The sequence below is a fragment of the Hypanus sabinus genome, chromosome 2 (assembly GCF_030144855.1).
Source record: "Hypanus sabinus isolate sHypSab1 chromosome 2, sHypSab1.hap1, whole genome shotgun sequence".
NCBI classification, from domain to species: domain Eukaryota; kingdom Metazoa; phylum Chordata; class Chondrichthyes; order Myliobatiformes; family Dasyatidae; genus Hypanus; species Hypanus sabinus.
This window is the reverse complement of record NC_082707.1, coordinates 146,093,047-146,116,226: the sequence shown is the minus strand read 5'-3', so window position 1 is coordinate 146,116,226 and position 23,180 is coordinate 146,093,047. Positions and strand designations below refer to the sequence as shown.

Below are 23,180 nucleotides of genomic sequence, written 5' to 3'. Positions count from 1 at the left end.
AATGAAGCCGATAGTTAATGTGGGTGGTCAGTAGATGCCCTTCTCCTTGAGTGTGAATAATATGTTCAATAAAGAAGGTAATTAACACAGAAGTAATCATCAGCAACTTTTTCACTAGCTGCATAGAGTCAGAGGAGTTGTGAACCTTCCAGGAAAAACACGACTCCTTTTGAATTTGGTTATTAATTGTTAATAAAGTTCCTCCCCTTACGAATGCCATACTTGTGTATATAGTCTGTACACATGAATCAGTGTGTGAGAGCTGCTCAGTCTGGATTTGCCAGCTGCTGTGGTGCTGCAGGCATCTGCCATGGAAGAACTCAGTTCATGGCTGCATTCCAGCATGCAAACTGTTCAAATTCCGGACTGAACCCTCCTGTATCCTTGGAGGACCTGTACTACTGGTTTTGAGTTGTTCAATCACGATGAGATGGCTATAGTGATTGATAATTGTGAAAGAACATTTTACCATGCAACATTGTGTGCTTTCTGTGACTTTTTGCAATGGTGAAATTCATGTTTTCTTGTTCCTTCCAGTAGAAGTTTTTTTTGCCGTGCCATCCAAATACAGTTGGCCCTCCTTATCTGCGGATTCTGCATGCGTGAATTCAAACAATCGCAAATTGCGAAAACCTGGAAGTGCTCTTCCAGCACTTGTTGTTCGAGCATGTACATTCTTTTTTCTTGTCATTATTCCCTAAACAATGCAGTATAACAATCATTTTACATAGCATTTACATTCTATTAGATATTATAAGTAATCTAGAGATGATTTAAAGTATACGGGAGGATGTGCGTGGGTTATCGTGCATCAGGATTGAAAAAAAATCAGAGGTTCTCTAAGTAAGTAAGTCGGAACAGGTACATCCGGTATTATTTAGCATCAGTTAGTCAAATGTTTGTCTTGGTATATAGTATATTTTATCTTTCTATTCATATAAAACACTTAAGAACGTATGTTTCAGCGCCAGGCTCAGGAACGGAATTTTCCGAGTTTGATCCAGAGACAGACCACTTCTGAGCACGCTCTCCACTGTGCCGGCTTGATGTGGAGGATCAAAACCCCAAAACCCAATAATTAAACCACTGCGTTGCTTAGTAATAATTGTAGCTTTCATCGGGGCAGGGCCTTTCTCACTTTATCCTTTAAAATTGTTCTGATTGTTGACTGACGTAGCCTAACACTTTTCCAATGACCGATGGTGTTTCACCCCTTTCTGATCGCTTTATTATTTCCACTTTTTGTTCAATCGTGATCGTGATTATTTTCTTGGACAGAAACACTGTGCATTGAGCTCTGGTGCCGGTTGCTAATGTCCACCGCACTGAGACAGGTTAAATAAGTCTGGGGTTCCACTAGGCCCCAAGGTCCACAGCATTGAGACAGGTTGAATAAGGTCTGGGGTTCCGCTGGGTCCTAAGGTCCACCGCATTGAGACAGGTTGAATAAGGGACTTGAGCATCTGTGAATTTTGGTATCCGCGAGGGGTCCCGGAACCAATACTCTGCAGATAAGGAGGGTGGACTGTATTTGTCTTTGTTATAAAATCAGAACGCATAATTTATTGTTTCTCCAAATTCACAGATAAAGTAGGGAAGTAAATATACTGAATTAGCTTTGTGCATTTCTTTGCCTTACAGTTTCTAAAATGAATCTATGTCAAGTGTGGCATTTGAGTTGACAGTGCATTTTAATTATCATTGCTGGTGCATATGTTTAATAAATTTTAAATAAAATACTCTTCTTGTTTGAACACATTATTAGTCCTCAGTTAGAGCCTAAGCTTGCTGACAAATAGTGGCATCCCTGGATTTGATTTAAAATTTTCTATCCGTCTATTTGAAGTCCCCTTCTATCTTTGTTAGTACAACTCCTCACAGACCTCTTGCACAATTCTGTCTACTTAATCACCCCATTTCTCTTTGGTTCAGCTTTGAACTTCCCACTTCCAATATTTCCTTTTTACTGTGCTCCTTAAGTTAATTTTCACCTGTTAATAAACATTTTAGAGAAGCATAATCTCAGCTGTATTCAACAGGAAGTGGATTGCAACTTAATTTAAAATCAAGACAAGAATCTTTGGCATTGGTGGAAAGGATTGTCTGTTGAAAGGAAACTGTCTTAAACCAAATCTGTAATAATTATTAGTTTGAAAATCTAAATTTTAGTGGCTTTATTGCTAACTGGGGAGTTTTTTTAAAGGTACTGATTTTATATATTAAATTTTTTGGTTTTCTCTTCATTAATACAGCGATTGGAAGATTTTGTACTTTACAAAATCTTAAACGTTTTCCTTTTGCTGGGCTACTGCTGAGATTAGCCTTGGTGTAAAAGGTAATGCCATGTTCTGCTGAAGGATAATGTGTTGCCACAATAATGTTGATTTAATGTGGCAGTCCTGTTCTGTGGAAATTGTAATTAATATTTTTTATAAAAGTTTCTAGTACTGTATTAGTTTGAGTTTTGTAGAAGGAAGATGATATTTTGGTGCACACAGTAGCTATTGTTTGTAGGTTTTTTAAAGTAATAAAATGTTATTTTATATTTTTTATGTTTGCAGTTCAAATTTTGAGGTTATCTTCATATAAATACTCACTGCACGTACGTGTAAAATCAGACATACTCAAGTCTGTCAGTGCTGTATCACACATGGGACACAGTCTGATTCTGCACTTCTCATTAATTGCTTTTATCCTTCACCATTCTTTATTATATGTCATTCTTGTTCCAGCAGCCAGTTAATTTTCCTTATGGATCCTGTTTCAGTAGGAGTTTGAAGCAGAGAATTCCATATTCGGTCTGCCATCCATACAAATGTTACTGAAGGATTACTAATATTTGTATTGGTTTATTATTGTTGCCAGTAAATGGAAAAAATCCTACCACTGGTGATTATCTTTCTATTATTTTGAAGATCTTTATTAGTTACTCATCAATAATAAATGTAAACAAGACTCACTAGAAATAATTAGCAGATCAGGCACCGTCATCTGGGTTAGGGTGGCTGTGGGTCAAAATTTTTATTTTGATCTTTTATAATGAGAACATTCTAGTTAAAGATTGTCAAGTTGAAATATTGTTGTTTTTTTCCCCTTTCCTCAAAAGACACTGCCTGATCTGCTGAGCATTTGCTGCATTTTCTGTTGTTAGTATTTCAGAATTTGAAGCATCTATAGTATTTTGCTTTTCAAACCCCCAATCTCAACTCATGACAAATACTAACTTTGGGTAATATAAGAGTTATACAATGTTAGATAGACTCCCAGTGAATATATTTCCAGCATTTTTCATCCTTTTTTATCTTTTATTTTGTAATGGATGAATCTGTAATGATAGAGGCTATTGCTAAATAATTGAAGTTCAAGTTGCATGTTCATGGCTTTTAAATGCCTATTTGCCTCTACTTAATTATTCTCCTGCCAACTTTGGTGACCTGATTATCTCCTAGCAAACTCCTTGTGCTTCTCTGACATTTGAAACTTTACCATTTAAGATTTGAGTTTTCACCAATTCTGACTCAACATGTATTAGTTTGCACTTTCTATATTTTATTTTTAAATGAAATAATATTGTCTATTTTTTTGAATATTTTTGCAGCTTAGTTTAAAATTATTTTTCCTATTTCAGTCTAGACCAGTCAATGTGGATCTCCAAGCAGATGGCACTCTTCAGGTTGACATTTCTGACGCTCTTAGTGAAAGAGATAAAGTTAAATTTACAGTTCACACAAAGGTAAAGGGATTAAAGTTAAGATGAAAACTGAGCACTTTAATCTGTTTTTTCTAATATTGTGTTATACAGTATATAATTGATGTAATAGTTTTCCATTTAATTTTATTGGTACCAACAACAAAGTAATCCTTCAAAAATCACAGTACATGCGTTTCCTGCCTGAATTTTTCAGGTGCTGCTACAAAAATCACGAGTGACTGACATACTGTATGCAAACCACTTTGAAGTGAGGATGCTCAAATTTCATTTCAAGTGCTAATCGTATATGCTTGTGTTGCATCATTATTAAAAGTTTTCACGTTCTTACACTTTGCTTTTTTTAGACCATAGAACATTACAGTATAAGTCAAGATATTGTGATGATTCCACGATTACTCTAACCCTTCCCATATAGCCCTTCATTTTCTTTCATCCATGTATCCAAAAGTCTCTTAAAAGTCCTTAATGTATGTTCCTTTACCACCACCCTTGGCAGCACATTCCATACACCTGCTACTCCCTGCATGTGTCTGCCTTGTACTGTCCTCTAAAAATCTTGGTTATTTGCTTAAGTTATTTAACAATTTTGATTTTGATCAACAAATTTAAAATGCCTTTTAAAAATCTCATTGTTTATAGGTTTTCATTTCATAGCTTGTCACACCAGTCAGCCATTCTTGTCTGGTGCGTGGTGTCAGGATTGGTCTCCTTTCGGATTAACTGGGTCACGGTATGAACGTTGCTGGCTCAACCCTTGATTTTTTTCTAGGCCGAGTGGCTAGCTTGGCGCTCAACCCGGCATGGATGGAGAACGTGCTCGGGGGGGGCCTGACTGGGTTCGAACTTGGGAGCCTTCGCTTCCAAATTCCGGCGCTGATGCCGCTGCGCCACCAAATTGTGATTAGCAAAAGGAAATTAGTTCGCGTTCAAAAAATCATTATCTTCAATGTAAAATAAAAACTCAAGCTATTTGCTCTTGATCTGAAAAATGCCATAATATAATCTTTAGCTAAACTAAAATTCAATTCTGTGCTCATCTTGCCGCACATGCCCCTTAAACCCTTCTGGATTGATTTCAGCATTATTATGTATTTTCAAGTATCTCATGCTTTGATTTGGCTAATAAATCAGTAAGAAACAGTTTTCCTCTGAGTTGGAATATTGGGGAGCCCACTCCAGGAACTAGAGCTCAGAAGTCCAGCTTGGGCACCTAAATGCACTATGGCAGAAGTGTTGCATGCCAGGTATGCTGCTTTTGGAAGGAAATAGTTAACCCTTCACTCCCTCAGTCAGGCACAAGATTCCCAGGCACTAGAACAGCAGGGGCATTATGCTTGGTGCAGTCTCGATCAATATCACGTGTAAATAGTCACATTGCTCTTTATGGAAGCTTCCTCTCCAATTTGTTGATGTTTCCTACAATGCAACAACAATTATATTTAAAACAACTTCATTGGTTGCACAGTGCTATGGGATGTTCTGTGTTGTCAAAGGAACTTTACGAATGCTAATTTTTTTTAAAAGTGTGGCATATTCTGATATAGGATTGCTCCTTATTTCCATTTATCCACTGGAGAGTGATCTATTCCATTAATCCTCCACTTTCTTGCTCTCCTCTGCATTTAGAGTACTCCAAAAACATTTCTCTCAAACTTTGCCAGTGCTTTGTTTTGATCCAATCCTACTTACTGCCCTTTATCACCATTATTTATTTTTTGACTGTAAATGCAGGTCTGTTATATTAAAATTCTTGGCAATTATGCAAGTCAGCTTTATGCTAATAGTTTATTGCATCTACCATAAGTTTCCTGTTTCTCTTTAAAACATTGCAAAGATAAATTGTGACTTACAATGTGCTTGTATCCTTGCAGAGTACTCTACCTAATTTCAAACAAGATGAATTTTCTGTAGTTCGTCAGCATGAAGAATTTGTCTGGCTTCATGATGCTTTTGTTGAAAATGAAGAATATGCTGGCTACGTTGTGAGTGTTTTGGAAACGGAATAGTTAATTATAACAAAGAAAAATCATTTATCTTGCTATGATGTTTTTAACTGGGCCAAATTTAAAGTTTATACAAATCCGCTGATACTCCATTTAACACTACCCTTCAAACCACAATTCATTGTAATACTTTTGGTCTTGTAGTCTGAATGTTTGCAGATACACTTGAAAGGTAAATACTCAGGCTGCACTGGAACCTGATGTTCCTGTAGCGGTGGTTTGGGATTGATTAGAACACCGAAGCAGTGTGCAGTGTTTAGCTGAGAGGGCTGGGGTGAATGGCGCAGCTGATTAGACTGGGATGTGGGGTTCAGGGACGTGCCCTGGTTGCCATGGCAGCAATTGAGCTGGTTGTTAAAAGAAATGTCTGTGCGGGGGTGAGCCATGCAGCTAAACAAAGAGGGGGAAATGGTAGCGTCCATTGCATTCTACAGAAGGTAATGATAGAGGATCTGTTAATATGTGGAGCAGGTGCTGCACTCACTGTACTGGTCAGGGTGCATTCTGCATCTTGATGCTAAGCAGCAATATCAGTTGTCATAGCCCTCACAGGTGGCTATAGGACTTTGCCACATGGCGTGGTATAGAGTGAGCTGCTGAGGCAATGAAAGCATGGACTATTTCACTGCTCTGGCAGTGCCAGTGGGTAACTGAACTTTCAGGTTCATGACAGAGTGATGGAGAAGGCAGAGATGAGTGCCAGAATCTCAGAAGAGCAGTGATGTCTGTAATGCATTGTTATTTATATAATTTTTATAATGACTTCTTAGTGTTGAATCTATTAATGCTAATTATCACCAAGTGAGGTACCGGAGTAATCTATATCTTAAAATAGTAAATGATAAACATTGAAAGAAAATTTTGGATTAACTGATTAACTTTATCGATGAAAATGCCAATTAGAATGTCTCATCTTCCTCTCCTGTGGAGCAGTAATTTCCCTGAAATAATCGAATTGATCAGGTATGGCAGGGCTTGTAAGCTGACGGATTGCAATCAGAATGCATTATTTTTCTAAATAATAACTGGTACAAAATGAACATAGCAATTAAGCAGATTAGACAAGTTAAGCAAAGGAAAAAGAAAAAATGAACTAATCTAGAATACAGAGATGCCTCAAAGAATTGAGGGGGAGGGTGGGTGAGCAAGAGGTGGGAAGCTTCTGATGGTCATGATGCATTTTTATAAATTTTAAGTGTTTCCTTTTTGTCGTTTTATGTAAACAATTAGGAAATGGGGAAATTAGTTTGTTCACAAACAAGTTGAATTACTGTGTTTTGTTTGAAGCAAGTTATCAAAAAGTCAGGAACCAAACATGAATGAAAGGGTGCCCCCCCCCCCCCCCCAGGATGCCGTTTTCTTCAGTGATACTCTAATGTTAATTTTAACATACTCCCATTTGCCACTAATTTGCAGTTATAAAGTGTCTAGCATCTGTGAATGATGTGCTGTATTTAGTTGTGCCGATTAAATGCTGTAGACCTGTTTGTGACATTACGATTGGGTGCAATCCTTTTTTGTCTCTCCCTCCATCTCCTTTCCGTAATTTAAAACCCAAATTAACTATTCCATTTACATTAATTTCACAGATCCATTTCCCAGCAGGTAGCAAGAAACATCAGTTTATAACTCATCAAAAGGCAAAAAAAACCCAAGATGGTTAGTTCCCAAATCAATAACATCTGAATGTAGCCTTTTCGTTTGCAGATCTGATTTGAAGTAGAGTAAAACAAAGCATTTTATTAAGCTTATCAAAAATTTAATTTCTAAGGTCACGAGAAGAAGGAAATTTGTTAAATGTAATTGAATTGCAGATAATTAAAGCTTATGATGAATCCCTCATTTGGACACACTGTGGCACAACAGTTGATGCTTCTGCCCAGTAGTTCTAGGGATCTGGATTAGATTCTGATCTTTGCAGACTCTGACTGGTTATGGACTCTTATCTGCTGTTTAAGGAATGGTGCTGTTCTTAATGCTTTTTCACTAATGCACTGTGGAAGAAGACCAGTCTTGAAATTGAATGTTAATGAAAATTTGCAAGATCACATGGGTTTCTCACCAAGAGCTCTCTTTTCCTGCACAACCCTGATACGTTTACCTCCATGTCCAGGTACCTGGCAAGAGGATTGAAATGAAACATGATGTGAGTGTGAGAGATATAAGTTTATGGGGCAATAGGATAGTGCAGAAAAGGAAATGGGACTGATAAAACTGTTCAGGAGAGTCATAAGGGACCTGATGAGCTAAGTGTCTTGTGTGTCATCATAAATATCAATGTGGGATCATATTAAAATGTTATGATATGGAGGACATCTTGGGTTATACTAATAATTAGATTCTGCTTTTGTCGATTTTGTTTGAAAGTACAAATCTTACAGTTGAAAAATGGTGTCTTTGGCACTTAATTCTGGTGGTTTCAGTCTGATGCAAAAATTGCCAGGTTTATCAAACACCATCTCTTTTAACAGAGTTAATCACACAGTGGTGCAAAATCACAAACCAAATCTTCTAAATCTGTGAACTTTGCCATAGATTAAAAAAAATGTACCCACAAAGATTGCAATCTTATCCCTCCATAGATATTACAACTTCATTGCCAGCTTTAGCCTGTCAAAGTAAGCTGAATTTGACATAGAAGTTTTTACAAAGCACGCACTCTAGACCCCTCCCCCATCTGCCCATTATCTGATCTGTGGCTCCAGACATAGCCCAACTTTTGATATTTAAGCTCATGGTAAACATTTACCAGTCACCAGAAGAGGGTTCTCTGGAGGATCCATGTAGATAGATAGATAGATACTTTATTCATCCCCAAGGGGAAATTCAACATTTTTCCAGTGTCCCATACACTTATTGTAGCAAAACTAATTACATACAGTATTTAACTCAGTATAAATATGATATGCATCTAAAATCACCCTCCCAAAAAGCATTAATAAATAGCTTTTAAAAAGTTCTTAAATAGTTTACTAAAGTGCATTGAGTGGTAACTTAAGCTCAGTCCTAACCCCGGCACTTTAACATGTCTTGCCCCTGGTGGTTGAATTGTAGAGCCGAATGGCGTTGGGGAGTAATGATCTCTTCATCCTGTCTGAGGAGCATTGCATTGACAGCAACCTGCCGCTGAAGCTGCTTCTCTGTCTCTGGATGGTGCTGTGCAGAGGATGTTCAGGGTTTTCCATGATTGACCGTAGCCTACTCAGCGCCCTCCTCTCTGCCACCGATGCCATACTCTCCAGTTCTGTGCCCACAACAGAGCCCGCCTTCCTTACCAGCTTATTAAGACATGAGGCGTCCCTCTTCTTAATGCTGCCTCCCCAGCACGCCACCACAAAGAAGAGGGCGCTCTCCACAACTGACCAATAGAACATCTTCAGCATCTCACTACAAATATTGAATGACGCCAGCCTCTGAGGAAGTGCAGTCGACTCTGTGCTTTCCTGCACAGGGCGTCTGTGTTGGCAGTCCAGTCTAGCTTCTCGTCTAACTGCACTCCCAGATACTTGTATGTCTTAACCTGCTCCACACATTCTCCATTAATGATCACTGGCTCCATATGAGGCCTAGGCCTCCTAAAGTCCACCACCATCTCCTTGATCTTGGTGATATTGAGACGCAGGTAGTTTGAATTGCACCATATCACAAAGTCCTGAATCAGTTTCCTATACTCTTCCTCCTGACCATTCCTGACACACCCCACTATGGCCGTGTCATCAGCGAACTTCTGCACATGGCAGGACTCCAAGTTATATTGTGAAGCTCCAGACTCGGAAATGCACAGTCAACCCCACAAATGTGCAGATCAGCAGCTACAAAATCAGTGGGTATTAAGCCCTGTTGCATTCAGAGCATCTGGGAATAAAGTAGTTGTTGAGAGTGGAGCATGGCCATAATAACCTGAGAAATAAGAGGTGGCCATTCAGCCCTTTCAACCTTGCTCCGCTGGTCAATACGGTCGTGGCTCACCCAATCTCAATACCATGTATTCATGGTCTCAACGTATCCCTTGACTCACTTGTCCAAATAAAGCGGATTGGATTACCTCAGCAGCAAAGGTTGGGACCACGTCATGGAATCAATTTAAGTAATATTACAGAAGAATAAGATTTAGGAAAGCTTAGATAAATTTGGACAAATATGTAAGTAAGTTAATGTAAACTGTACCTTCTGTGAAGGCATTGTACATTTTGACGTCATTCAGAAAATGGTAACTAAGGGCAGCCTTGACCTTGACGTCCCCTTGTTAAAGATAATGCAAGAAATATGAACAGGCTATCTAGCAGTTTAAGGCTTTTCTGCCATTCATCAAGATCATGCTATTCTTCTGTCTGTTCTTTTTGTCTGCAATATCCCAAAGTCTCTAGATTTCCTTTATTTCTACTAATCCATTGATCGCTTTAATATATTCAGTGACCTGAACTCAAAAATCTGAGCCTTCAAGCCTGTTGAGTGGGGAATTACCACACTCCAAAGATGCTCATCTTCAGTTCAGTATGAAGTGTCTTTTCCCTTATTTCAAGACTAGTTCTTGTCTTGAGGAACATCTTTCCTGCATTCTAACAAGGGTTCTGTGCCTTTTCCTCTGAACTCTCTAGGAGTCCATGCAAACTCTATTTGAACAGTAAACCCATCACCCGAAAGAGAAACAAATTGTACTCTGTGACAAATTTATCCTTTTTGCATAAGAAAACCAAAGCTGCATACAGGGGAATGGCCTCACCAAAGCCTTCTATAATTGCAGTATGAGGTGTCTCCTCCTATAGTCAATTTCTCTTGCTTTAAAGATGACACATCATTTGGCCTTACTTGCTTGCTGCCCCTGCAGGTTAACTTTGTTTTGTATACAAGGACAACTAGGCACCTTTGAATGTTGAATATCAACATTTAAGTAATATACTACTTGCGCACCGAAGTGGAGAACATCACATTTTTGCATTAAATGTTTCATGTTCTCGCTCATTCACTTTGCTTGTTTATATCCCCATGAAACATTGCTATACCCTCCTCACTACTCACAAGCCCACACTTTGTATCATGAACAAATATGGAAATACGACATTTATTTTCTCAGCCAAACAATACCTACCCTTTTATTACCCCACAGGACACTGCCTCCCAATCTGTGAATCACCTTTTAGTTAGTTTCTGCTCTTTGTCTGTTAATCAATTCAGTCCCTGCTAGTATATTACCCTCAGTTCCACAGGCTCTAACCTTGCTATTCAAACTACTTTTAAGGGACTTATTCATAAATCCATATGATTCAGCTGAATCGTATTATTTTCTAGTTGTTATTACCTCATTACAGATTTCATTATTTTCTCTGTTACTAATGATACTAGCTGGTCGATTGTTGACGTGTGTGCTGCCTTTCTGAAATAGTGGAGTCACATTAGAATCAGAATCGGGTTTATTATTACTGATGTATGTCAAGACATCTGTATTTTTGTGGCAGCAGTGCATTGCAAGACAAAAGTTGCTATAAGTTGCAAAAACTAAATGAAGAATAGTGAGGTCGTGTTTATGGTCCATTCTGAAATCTGGTGAAGAGGAAGACATTGTTTTTAAAACATTGAGTGTGGGTCTTCAGGCTCCCTGAGGGTAGTAATGAGAAGGGGGTACATATCGCATTAAACAAGAAAACAAGCCTTTCAAAAGAGTTGTAGGATAAAATTTGATATTGGAAGTGATTTGGTTCAATTCAAAACTAAGATTTTAAAGTTAAGAGCAAACTATGTAAAAGCATGAGATGTGAACTAACTATAGTCAATAGGGAAACTAGAGTTAGAGGTATGAAAGTAGATAAACAATTGCTAATTTGAATACATAATTAACAACAGAAATCCAAAAGGAAGTGGTTTAGCTATGACTACCACGGAAATTTAAAATGCTATTAAATCAAAGAAAAATGCCATTGTTGCCAAAGGGGAAATGAGCATTAGATTTTTATTTTGAATTTGGCAAAGGAAGACTAAAGCATTGATAAGGGAAGGTAGAAAAGTAGAATGAATAATAGAGCAAGGAATATAAAAGCAGACTGTGAAAGGCTTTATGGTTAAGTTTAAAAAAAAAACCCAGCAAAGTTAGTGTAGATTCCATTGAGATGATAGGAAAATTATGGAAATTATGTATTTTGAATTGTCTGTTTAGGAAGCCTCAGTTTCTCAGAAATAGTGGCAAGCAACAACTCGAGTAAAAGATCTCAAAGAAATAAACAAGTTAAAAAAAAAAATTTTAAAAAAGGAGGAATTAACAGCTTTGAAAGTGGATTAGTCCCCATAGACCAGGGGTGGGCAAACTTTTTGACTTGTGGGCCACAAAGGGTTCTAAAATTTGACAGGGGGGCCGGACCAGGAGCAGATGGACGGAGTGTTTTGGTAATACACCTCATAAGAGAAAATAAAATATCATGGGATATGTAGAAAACATGTGCTTTAATTTCAATTGAAAATGAACAAATGCATTACAACAAAATATCTGTCTTTGAAGTCCCATGGTATTTAGCTATTTATTGAAATGACTTTTAAAACACTGAAAATTAAATGAATAAAATACAGCTTTTTTTAATAGTAACAGTCATTATTTTAAAGCACTGAAAATGCTGTTATCCTTCAAGATATTACCATCATCACTCTCCTCCTGACTGTCTTTATTTCAAAAATGGTAGGAGATGCAGGTCTACTTGTCCTGCTCCTTCTTATTCAATTGTCCCCTGTGCCAAAACTCAACAACGACCAGCACAAAGACAGTATGCGGAGCGCGTTATTTGATCTGGAGCGCATTTTTTATTTTGAGAACGTACGTGCACCTGCACACTACTCATGTCCATCACTTAACAGAAATGACATGTAACATGTAAGGCTTATTGAAAAAAATATTTTCAAATGCATTTTTTTACATAACACAACGAAGAAACTTATTTTTAATTTCAGTGGGAACAGTTTTGGTCTCCCTTTTTAGCCAGCGCATCAAAGTCTGGATTTAGTTTTGTTGTGGCGATTCTCAGGATGGATCTGAGGTGTTGGTCAGTTAACTTGGATCTGTGGCTGGATTTGTTGATGTTCATGACGCTGAACGCCTGTTCACACAAATAGGTCAGCCGAACAAAGAGTAAAGCGCAAATGTGGAGTAATACGCTGCACCTCAACAAAGGTCAATGTGTAGCGGTGTGCTACATGCAGCGCAAAAATTACGACACGGAGTTGGTAACTGTTGTCGAAGAAAAAAACTTTATTCGAAATCCCCAGCCTCACTTTTAAGCCTCCCTCAACTTGCTCCCCCCGTGGCGCAGAGGCTCCAAAGCTCTGTGCTCGGAAATCCCCGCAGGCTATCTCCCTTAGCCGGAACGCTGGCTAATTGTGAGCCAGTTCGGATGTGCCAGGAAATGGGTCGCCACAAATGTATATAGAGTGCGTCATCTATTGGGAAAACGCCAGAATTGCGGGGAAAAAACGTTAACAAGGTTTATTAATATAATTTCATCAAGTTCTGCGGGCCGGATTAAAAAGCTTAATGGGCCGCATATGGCCCGCGGGCCGTAGTTTGCCCATACCTGCCATAGACCGACTTTCATTCCAAAGGTTTGAAAGTGATACAAATGGAGACAATGGAAGCAAAATGATTTGGTGTGTTTAGAATTTCAAAAGGTTTTTGATAGGGTGCTACAAAGGAGGTTATCAAATAAAATTTGAGCATATGGAAATCTGTTTAATATATGCAATGGATTGATTAAAGTGGACAGAAAACAGGAAAAAGACAATTTTAACTTGGTTAGCTAGTGGGATGCTGCTGGGATCGGGGTTGGGTTCCTTATGGTTGCCAAGCTTTATCTGTTGGATGAGAGGAACAAGCATAATACATCTGGGTCTACCAACGATCCGAAAATGAGTGGCTTTGTAAAATGGGAACATTGCAGAGGAGCTTGGGGTGGATATTGACAGGCTATGTTGGTGGAATTTAATTGAAATATGAAATTTGTTTTGATGGAAAAATCAGCATTTTTTTCATAAAATTGTGTTGAGAGTGGCCTAGGTATTCTAGTACAATTATTGAAAGTTAATGTGAGTGTGTAGAAGCAGCTAGGAAATCAAATAATTGTCCTTTTATTACAAGAGTAAAGGATTCTTACAGAAATTTAATAAGATGCTGGAATATTCTAACTTTTTGATCCTGCTAACTTGGGAGGGATATACATGTGGTAGAAGTACAATAAAGGTCACAATTGATTCTTGTAATGGAGAGAGCAAGTTGACTTGTCCTGCATTCTTCAGAGTTTAAACAAATGAGATGATCTCAGTGGAGCATACAAAGTTCTGAAGACACTTGAAATAATAGATACAGAAATGAGATCTTCTCAAGCTCTAGTACCTAGAACTAGGAGAGTTGGTCTCAAAGTAAGGACTGGTCATTCAGGATTGAGATGAAAAGGAATTTCTTCATGACAGGAATGAATTCCTAATCCAAGAAGGCTGTGGAGACTGATAGACATCAGTAGATTTTTGGACATTAAGGGAAACAAATTATGGATTTACTACAGGAAAGTTGTACTGAGGTTAAGAATTCAGCCTTGTTACTCTTGAATGGTAGACCAGGCACAAGACAAATTGCTTAATTCTGTTGCTATTTCCTACAGACTTTTATCTCTTGATGAGCTTGCATGTACTTTATCACTGATTCAAAGTGATCTTTTTAGATGTAGTTTCCTCATCTTTTATTACTCTTCAGCTTGACTTTGCTCCCATCTACTGTCCGGTTTAATTTCATAGTTGCTAGAGAAACAATTTCTCTAAAGATGGATGGTTATTAAATAGGAAAGCTGAGTTTAGGATCTTAATAGGTGATAATTGGAAGTAAATCTTGCATTTGACATAACAGGGAGCTAAAATACTTCTACTGATACAAATATACTGACCTTGTGTTTTCAAGGATCTTCCATAATGTTGGTACAAAAGAACAATTTTAGAAACTAAGTGTGTAAGGGGAACTTGATTAAATCCACCCACAGTGGCTACCATGAGTTCTCATTGTACTGTCTGATATTTCAACTTGAAAGGTAATTTTGATTTGAGAATGAAAACCAGTTCACAGCTTCCAGTTGTAGCCATATTTCTTCCAGTAGGTCAAAAGTAGAGCAATGCTGAACATGAAGCAAGTTACTAATAAAAAGCATACTGTATCAACAGATCCCACCAGCACCTCCGAAGCCTGACTTTGATGCTTCAAGGGATAAACTGCAGAAACTTGGAGAAGGAGAAGGATCAATGACCAAGGAGGAATTCACAAAGATGAAACAAGAACTTGAAGCGTGAGCATGATATACGTGCAGATTAAACAAGTCAATACTTTGCCATGCAGTTGCTAATTGTGATGTTAAATTATTTTCTTTTTACAGCGAGTACCTGGCTATATTCAAGAAAACTGTTGCCATGCATGAAGTATTCTTGTGTCGTGTAGCTGCACATCCAGTTCTACGAAATGACTTAAACTTTCATGTCTTCTTGGAATATAATCAAGATGTCAGTTGAGTTTACTTTATAAGGTCTTTTATGTATAGTACCCACTCAAGATTAGTTTAACATTTAACTAATTTATGAAGATTCTGCAGTTAATAAAGGCATGGTATTATGCCTATATATTGACAATGGTTGTCTTTAGAGGACTAATTCAAATTGACAGTTCTTGGTTTCATAAGGAACCCCCAGCACATTTTGTATTTCAGTACATGTTTAGCTATATGTGGTGTCAGTGACGAGCTGGTCAAGATGATAGAGAATTTGAAATTACAAAAAGTAAATTTGGGTTACTTGTTAGTGTTTTAAAATTTATTTTTCAACATTTAAAATAGAAACCTTTAAATCTATTTGAATATTTCTATATGTTCCTCTCAGAGGTAGGTAAATGTTGTTCAAAAGTCTTTTACAGTGTTTTCAGGGCATTCTGGGTGTACGGCCTCATGGACACAGCACCCAAAGCCTTGCTCATTTTTTATTTTGGAGTTTTTACCTTGCAGTATGTGAAAAGTTACCTTCTTTGATTTTGGTATTTGGAAATGGTAATTCTTGGGTCAGTGGGCACTATAGGCAGTGGGCAAAGTCCACCACAATCTAGACGTACAAACAAGCTGGATGAACTCAGCAGGTCGGGCAGCATCCGTTGAAATGAGCAGTCAACGTTTTGGGTCGAGACCCTTTGTCAGGACTGAAGAAGGAGGGGGCAGGGGCCCCATAAAGAAGGTGGGGGGAGGGTGGAAGGTGCCAGGTGTAAAACCAATCGGAGGAAAGATCAAGGGGTGGGAGAGGGGAAGCAGGGAGGGGATAGGCCGGAAAGGTGAAGAAGGAACGAAAGAGTAGTATGGGTAGTAGAAGAAGGCAGAATCATAAGAGAGGTGATAAGCAGCTAGAAGAGGGGGCAGAGTGAAAATAGGATGGTGGAAGGGAGAGGGAGGGAATTACTGGAAGGATCTCAGCCTGAAACGTTGACTGCTCATTTCAATGGATGCTGCTCGACCTGCTGAGTTCATTCAGCTCGTTTGTACGTCTTGATTTGACCACAGCATCTGCAGTGTACTTTGTGTTTACCACCACAATCTAGTCAATTGTGTTGTGTTGAATTACTTACCTTTTTTTTGTTTTTGTTTGGAATGCAACTTTGTACATGCTTTAATTTTAAGTGATGGAAACATCAAATTACTTTTGATGTTTATGGCATCCTTAAGATTTAAGATTTCCATTTTCTATATTTTCTGCAAATAATTTTGATCCAAGTTGATGTGAAGGAAGATGTGCTTAGAAGTCTCATGATTTCAGAAACTGATTTCCAACATAAGGCTGCTAACCATATACCAGGATTTAGTACACAAAGTTCAGAACAGTTGACATTCATTTTGAAGTAGCTAACTAATAAATTAATTTAGCTTGTTTATGTTGGCATTAAATGCTCAAAATATTTTGAGTGGTCCAACAAAATGCTGAAAGATTGGATAATCAAATTCCTCTTACAAACCACTAATATTTGTGATAATTTATCTGCAACAGTTAATGATTACTGTAGCTTTGGAAGGGTTAGATGCCATCTCCTTTAAGATTAATAGTTGAAGTTGATGGAAACTAGGAAGACCGAGACTGCCTGTTTAGTTTATTTTTAAGGATTTAATTAACTGAATACGTGAAATGCAGATAAAAGTGTTTGCTTAGTTCCTTCCCACAGTAGGGGGGAGCTTGGTGTTTGAGGAAATTAAATTGTGACCTTTAGTGAAGTGCTTTGTTTTACTGTATTATCTAAAAAGATTTTTAAAAAAGCATGGTTTGATGGCAAGCCTTGCAGGTTTTCCATATTTTGAATCTGTTGAAATCCATCTGGATTGATGATTACACCAGATATAATGGAACAATTTGATGCCAATGCCTGTGCTTTCATTTGGAGTTGATGATAAAGATCTAAGACATAAATTTTATTCCATTGTAAAGCTTTGTGCTTGTTGTCTTATATTTTTAAATGGAGAAATGATTTTAGAAATTCAATTTTTTTAAAAAACTAGAGTGTTGATTAAGTTACATTTGTGGCCAAATACTGTGCTAGGTGTAATAACTACCTATTTTGATTTTTTTTTTAAAAAGTTGAGTATTCGAGGAAAAAATAAAAAAGAGAAACTGGAAGATTTCTTTAAGAATGTGGTAAAATCAGCTGATGAAGTTCTTGTTGCAGGTGTTAAGGTGTGTTCATATATTTTCTAATGATTTTAAAGTTTAAAAAATTAATATTATCAGACTTAAATAGTAAACATGCATTGTTGGCAACCATGTGACACCATATAGCAAATCTATATTCCTCTTCTAGACATTTGAACCTTGGGCCAAGCAAAAAGCCTTTCAAAGTAAAGATTTTCTTTGTTTTTTTGGACTGGTTCAATGGGAAAATGAAATTCATGAACATAATATGGCTCCTAATTAGCTGCTTTTTGATTACGTGATTATGGAAGACTGTTCAGAAAAGGGAGCAGGATATTCCTGCCAGATGTTGTTGATAGTAAGGCACGACTAAGGAGGGAACACAACAGTATGATATTAGCAAGTGGTACAGGGATTTTATTTTTGTTGATAATGCAGAAAGTGATTTTTGACAGAGGAGACAGCTGGGAGAAATCAATATTCTTTTGATGTACTAATACTTCCCACTAGCTCTCAATAAAGTAGAGATTCCAGTCTACAGCTCTGAAACTTGGTTAACTTTTGTGGTTAAATATATAATAGGGTGAAAGCTGGAGTGCTGAGTTTATTACTTGCTGTTTTCCCAAACTGTGGTGTTGTCTTATTGGTCCGTGTTTATTCTGCAATAACGTTACTATCTTGTCAACATTTCAGTAGAAAACCATCAATCCATAATTAGCTTGTTTTCCATTTGTGAAGAACACACCATTCCTAATACATGCTTATTATTACAGCATTGAACAGAATGGTTTCAGTGCAAACACAAAAAATTGAACATTTAACCACAAAGGTGATAAATGGCTACACACACAAAATGCTGGTGGGACATAGCAGGCCAGGCAGCATCTATAGGGAGAAGCACTGTCGACGTTTCGGTCCGAGACCCTTCATCAGGACCTACAGATGCTGTGTTCATTTGTGTGTGTTGCTTGAATTTCCAGCATCTGCAGATTTCCTCGTGGGTGATAAATGGCTTCTTGGTTTGATCATGGCTGCCAGCATGCAGGTTATGTATTTGCAGAGTAGTTGAATCTGGCCTAATTTTAAGAATGCTCTTTTTTTTTAAAGTATCAATTGACATGTTAATTTTTAAATTAAATTTTCTGCTTATGTTGCTCACAGTTCTACTTAAGTTAACTTAATCTAAGTTGAAAAACATTTTAATATCATTTTTTAAAATATTACATAGCCATTTGTACTTAAGCATAATATTTTGAAAATATTCATTTGTCATATCTAACACTCTAATGCAATGACCATTGCATTTTATTCACTAGATTGCTTTTAGGTTTGTTATCTCAAGTGAAAAGTATTACTTCAGACCTTTTGCTGATATTTATCTGTGAGGTAGCTGCTGCTTATAAAGAAGATGCAGTACACTAGACTGGGGGGGGGGAGCAGGAGAGGGTATTTAGCTACATCAAGGTTTGACTAAAAAGTAAAAAAAATTGTAAAATGAGAAGCATAGACAAATAAGAAGCATTGTCAGATTTCCAGATTCTCAAATCATTTTTTGTAAAATCAGTGAATTAATCAGTATTTTGTTATTGATGTCTAGTTATATTAACCTGATATTTGATATTGGTTTCCCTAACTTGTGCTAATTGTTGCCCTCTAACTAAAAGGTGCATTTGCTTACTTTGACCTTCTCTTTTACGTCAGCTGCTCAATATTTGGAACTCTTATGCCCTTATTACTTACAAATGATAATTCTGACAAATTCCTTGTAGGCCTTGAGAATATCCTAACTTGTTGAAAACGTCCATGTTCTTCCCTGGAGTTAACTTTCTGCTTATCGTTTCTGTCCCTAATGATTTATGATGACTCCAGAATGAAAGTTTTAAAACCTTTGCGCTATCAAGTCACACCCAGTTTTTTTTTACATCTCTTGAAGCCTTATTTCATCTTCCAAACAGACCATTCCTCTGATTTTAGTAAATTATGTATTGTTGTTGCACTCCACCATTGGTCTTCTGTAAGCCTTTCTGTATTGCTCTTCCCATTCTTCAAGTTGAATCCAACTTTTTTTTTCCATTAGTTTCAATTACACTTCCAATTCCTCCCTGGATTTGATGTTCAGCAGACAATGATATAGTTAATGGTGCTGTCTCTTTCTTTCTTCTTTTTCAATCTTTTTATTGAGTTTCATATAAATATAAAAAAAACATAACATAATAATGAATAGGTTATGAATACAATAGACTTGAAATTACATTAATAATAAGATAATAATATCCTATTGAACATCAACAAAAAAAAGTACATTAATCAATCAAGTCTATATAATTATATATGAAAAAAAAACAAAAATAATCGTCAAAAGAAAAAGAAAAAAAATTTTGAAAATATATAAAAGAGAATATATATTGAAAAAAAACACTAAACTAAACTAACATGGGCAATAATAACAGTTTATAAGTATATGATAGTGTCAAAGAACTCCGGAACTCCATACCTGAACAAGAATAAGCAGAGAGAAGGTCTGGAAAAGGCCAAATTAATTCATATGAAAATGTTGAATGAACGGTCCCCAAGTTTCTTCAAATTTAATTGATGAGTCAAAAATAGTGCTTCTAATTTTTTCCAAACTCAGATAAGAAATAGTTTGAAAAAGCCACTGAGACGTGGTAGGAGGATTTACTTCTTTCCAATTTTGTAATATAGACCTTCTGGCCATTAATGTTACAAAAGCAATCATTCGTCTGATTGAAGGAGCAAACTGATTACCATCCTCATTTGGTATACCAAAAATTGCAGTAATAAAATGAGGTTGTAAATCGATATTCCAAATTGAGGAAATGGTAACAAATATGTCCTTCCAATAGTTATGTAAAGTGGGATATGACCAAAACATGTGGGTCAATGAAGCCACTTCTGAATGACATCTGTCACATTGAGGGTTAATATGAGAATAGAATCGAGCAAGCTTATCTTTAGACATATAAGCTCTATGTACAATTTTAAATTGTATTAAAGCATGTTTAGCACATATAGAAGAAGAATTAACCATTTGTAAAATTTTTTCCCATTTATCTGTTGATATATTGTATTGAAGTTCTTTTTCCCATTGTTGTTTAATTCTATCAGATATTTCTGGTTGTATCTTCATAATCATATTATAAATAAAAGCTACTAATCCCTTCTGACAAGGATTTAAGGTAAAAATCAAATCTGAGAAATCCATTGAAGTTGAATTGGGAAAAGATGGTAGAACTTTATGTAAAAAAAAAAAAAATTTCTGATTTGTAAATATCTGAAAAAATTAGATTTAGGTAATTTAAATTTATTGGAAAGTTGGTCAAAAGACATCAAAGTACCTTCAAAAAAAAAATCACGAAAACATTTTATACCTTTCCTTTTCCATATGCTAAAAGCTTGATCTGTCAAGGAAGGTTTGAAAAAAAAATTAAATAAAATAGGGCTATCAAGAACAAAGTTTTTCAAAGTGAAAAATTTACGAAATTGAAACCAAATTCGTAATGTATGTTTGATAACAGGATTAGATAGCTGTTTATTGAATTTAACTAAATCAGCAGGAAGAAAAGAACCAAGAACGGAGAATAGAGAATATCCCTTTACCTCATTGCATTCCAAATTTACTCACTGTGGACACAATGGTGAGTCCAAATCTAATTTCCAATACGTTAGGTTACGAATATTATTCGCCCAATAGTAAAATCTAAAGTTAGGTAAAGCTAAACCACCATCTTTTTTAGATTTTTGTAATTGCCTTTTACTTAACCTGGGGTTTTTATTTTGCCACACAAATGAGGAAATTTTTGAATCAATTTTGTCAAAAAAAGATTTAGGAATAAAAATTGGTAAGGCTTGAAATAAATATAAAAATTTCGGTAAAATCATCATTTTAATAGCATTAATCCGACCAATTAATGATAGGAATAAGGGAGACCATCTTGTGGTAAGGTGTTGAATTTGATGAAGCATAGGTAAAAAATTCAGTCTAAATAAATCTTTATATTTCTTGGTAATTTTTATACCTAAATAGATAAAGTTATCAGTAACAACTTTAAATGGAATCCTGTCATTCAATAAAGTTTGCGCGTTTAAGGGGAATAATTCACTCTTATCTAAGTTTAATTTATAACCAGAAAAACTACCAAATTGAGCCAACAAGGATAAAATAGCAGGATTAGACCTGTCAGGATCAGAAATATATAACAGCAGGTCATCAGCATAAAGTGATAATTTGTATAACTTCTCATTACGGGTAATACCAAAAATATTAGGAGATTCACGAATAGCAATGGCTAAAGGTTCTAATGCAATATTAAATAATAAAGGACTTAAAGGACAACCTTGTCTCGTACCACGAGATAATTGAAAAAAAGAGAATCTATAATTATTTGTAAGAACAGAAGCAACAGGTTTATAATATATTAATTTAATCCATGATATAAAATTAGGACTAAAATTAAAATTTCTCAATGCATTAAATAAGGTGCTGTCTCAATGAAAGTCTTTAATGCTATCCAGAAATAAATAGTTAGTCTGTTTTTTTAAAAACAAAGAGCATTAGCCTGATGACAACTACATTAGAAAAGTGATCATAATTCCATTTTTAGGATAATTATGGAGAAGGATAGGACTGGTCCTCGGGTTGAGATTTTAAATTGGAGAAAGGCAAATTTTGATGGAGCCAGAAAGGATCTGGCAGGTGTGGTCTGGGATAGATTTTTTTTTATGGGAAAGGGATGATTGACTAGAGTGAGGCACTCAAAAGTGAAATATTTGTGAGTACAGAGTTTTTGTTTCTGTTAGAACAAAAGGCAAGGCTAACAGATAGCGGGAACCATGGTTCTCAAGGGATATTGAAGCCTTGGTGAAGATGGAGGGGATATATATGCAGGAAGGAACAAATAAGGTACTTGAGTATAAGAAATGTACACGAGAGAAATCAAGAGGGCTAAGAGAAGGCATGAGGTTGCTTTGGTGGACAAGATGAAGGAGAATCCCAAGAGATTCCACAGGTAAATTCAGAGCAAAAGGATTGCAAGGGACAAAATTGGTCCTTTTGAAGATCAAAAAATTAGGGCCTGACAAGGTATTCCCTGAGACCTTGTAAAAGACTAGTGCAGAATTTGCAGGGGCCCTATTAGAGATATTTAATATCTCCTTAGTAATGGGTGAGGTGCTGGAGGATAGCAAATGCTATTCCTTTTGTTTAAGAAAGGCCAGGGAAAATGTAAGCTGAGAATTTATAGGTAAATTAATGGAAGGTATTCTATGGGACAGGTTAGAAGTCTTTCAATAGATGGGGTCTGATTATAACAGTCACCATGGCTTTGTATGTGGTAGATCATATTAACCATCGTAGAGAATTTTGAGGTGTTTACCTGGAAAGTTGATGAAGGAAAGGCAGTGGCTATTGTCTATGTGGACCTTAGCGAGGCCTTTGACAAAGCCATAAAAGGGAGGCTGGTCAAGAAGATCCTGTCACTTGGCATTCAGGATCAGGTAGTAAATTCGATTCAACATTGGCTTCATGAGAGAAGTCAGAGTGGTAATAGATGGTTTCCTTTCTGACAGGTAGTCTGTGACTAGTGGTGTGCCTCAGAGATTGGTGCTGGATCAATTGTTGTTTCTCATCTATAGCAATGATCTGGATGATAATGTGGTAAACTGGATCAGTAAATTAGCAGCTGATGCCAAGATTGGAGGCATAGTGGACAGTGAGGAACACTTTCAAAGCTTGCAGTGGGATCTTGACCAGATGGAAAAATAGACTGATAATTGACAAA

General features: G+C 36.7%; 1 protein-coding gene across 2 annotated transcripts in view; it reads left to right on the top strand.

Moving 5' to 3' along the window:
• The window catches only part of snx6 (sorting nexin 6), a 77,964-nt gene that overhangs the window by 4,920 nt on the left and 49,864 nt on the right, over window positions 1-23,180 (top strand). Inside the window, exons 3-7 of one of the 2 annotated variants that reach the window (XM_059956493.1) lie at window positions 3,629-3,733; window positions 5,584-5,694; window positions 14,899-15,020; window positions 15,108-15,231; window positions 17,332-17,427. In XM_059956493.1, coding sequence (XP_059812476.1) covers window positions 3,629-3,733; window positions 5,584-5,694; window positions 14,899-15,020; window positions 15,108-15,231; window positions 17,332-17,427 — 558 coding nt within the window. The remainder of the gene's footprint in view (window positions 1-3,628; window positions 3,734-5,583; window positions 5,695-14,898; window positions 15,021-15,107; window positions 15,232-17,331; window positions 17,428-23,180) is intronic. The other variant, XM_059956501.1, reaches the window with a different exon arrangement.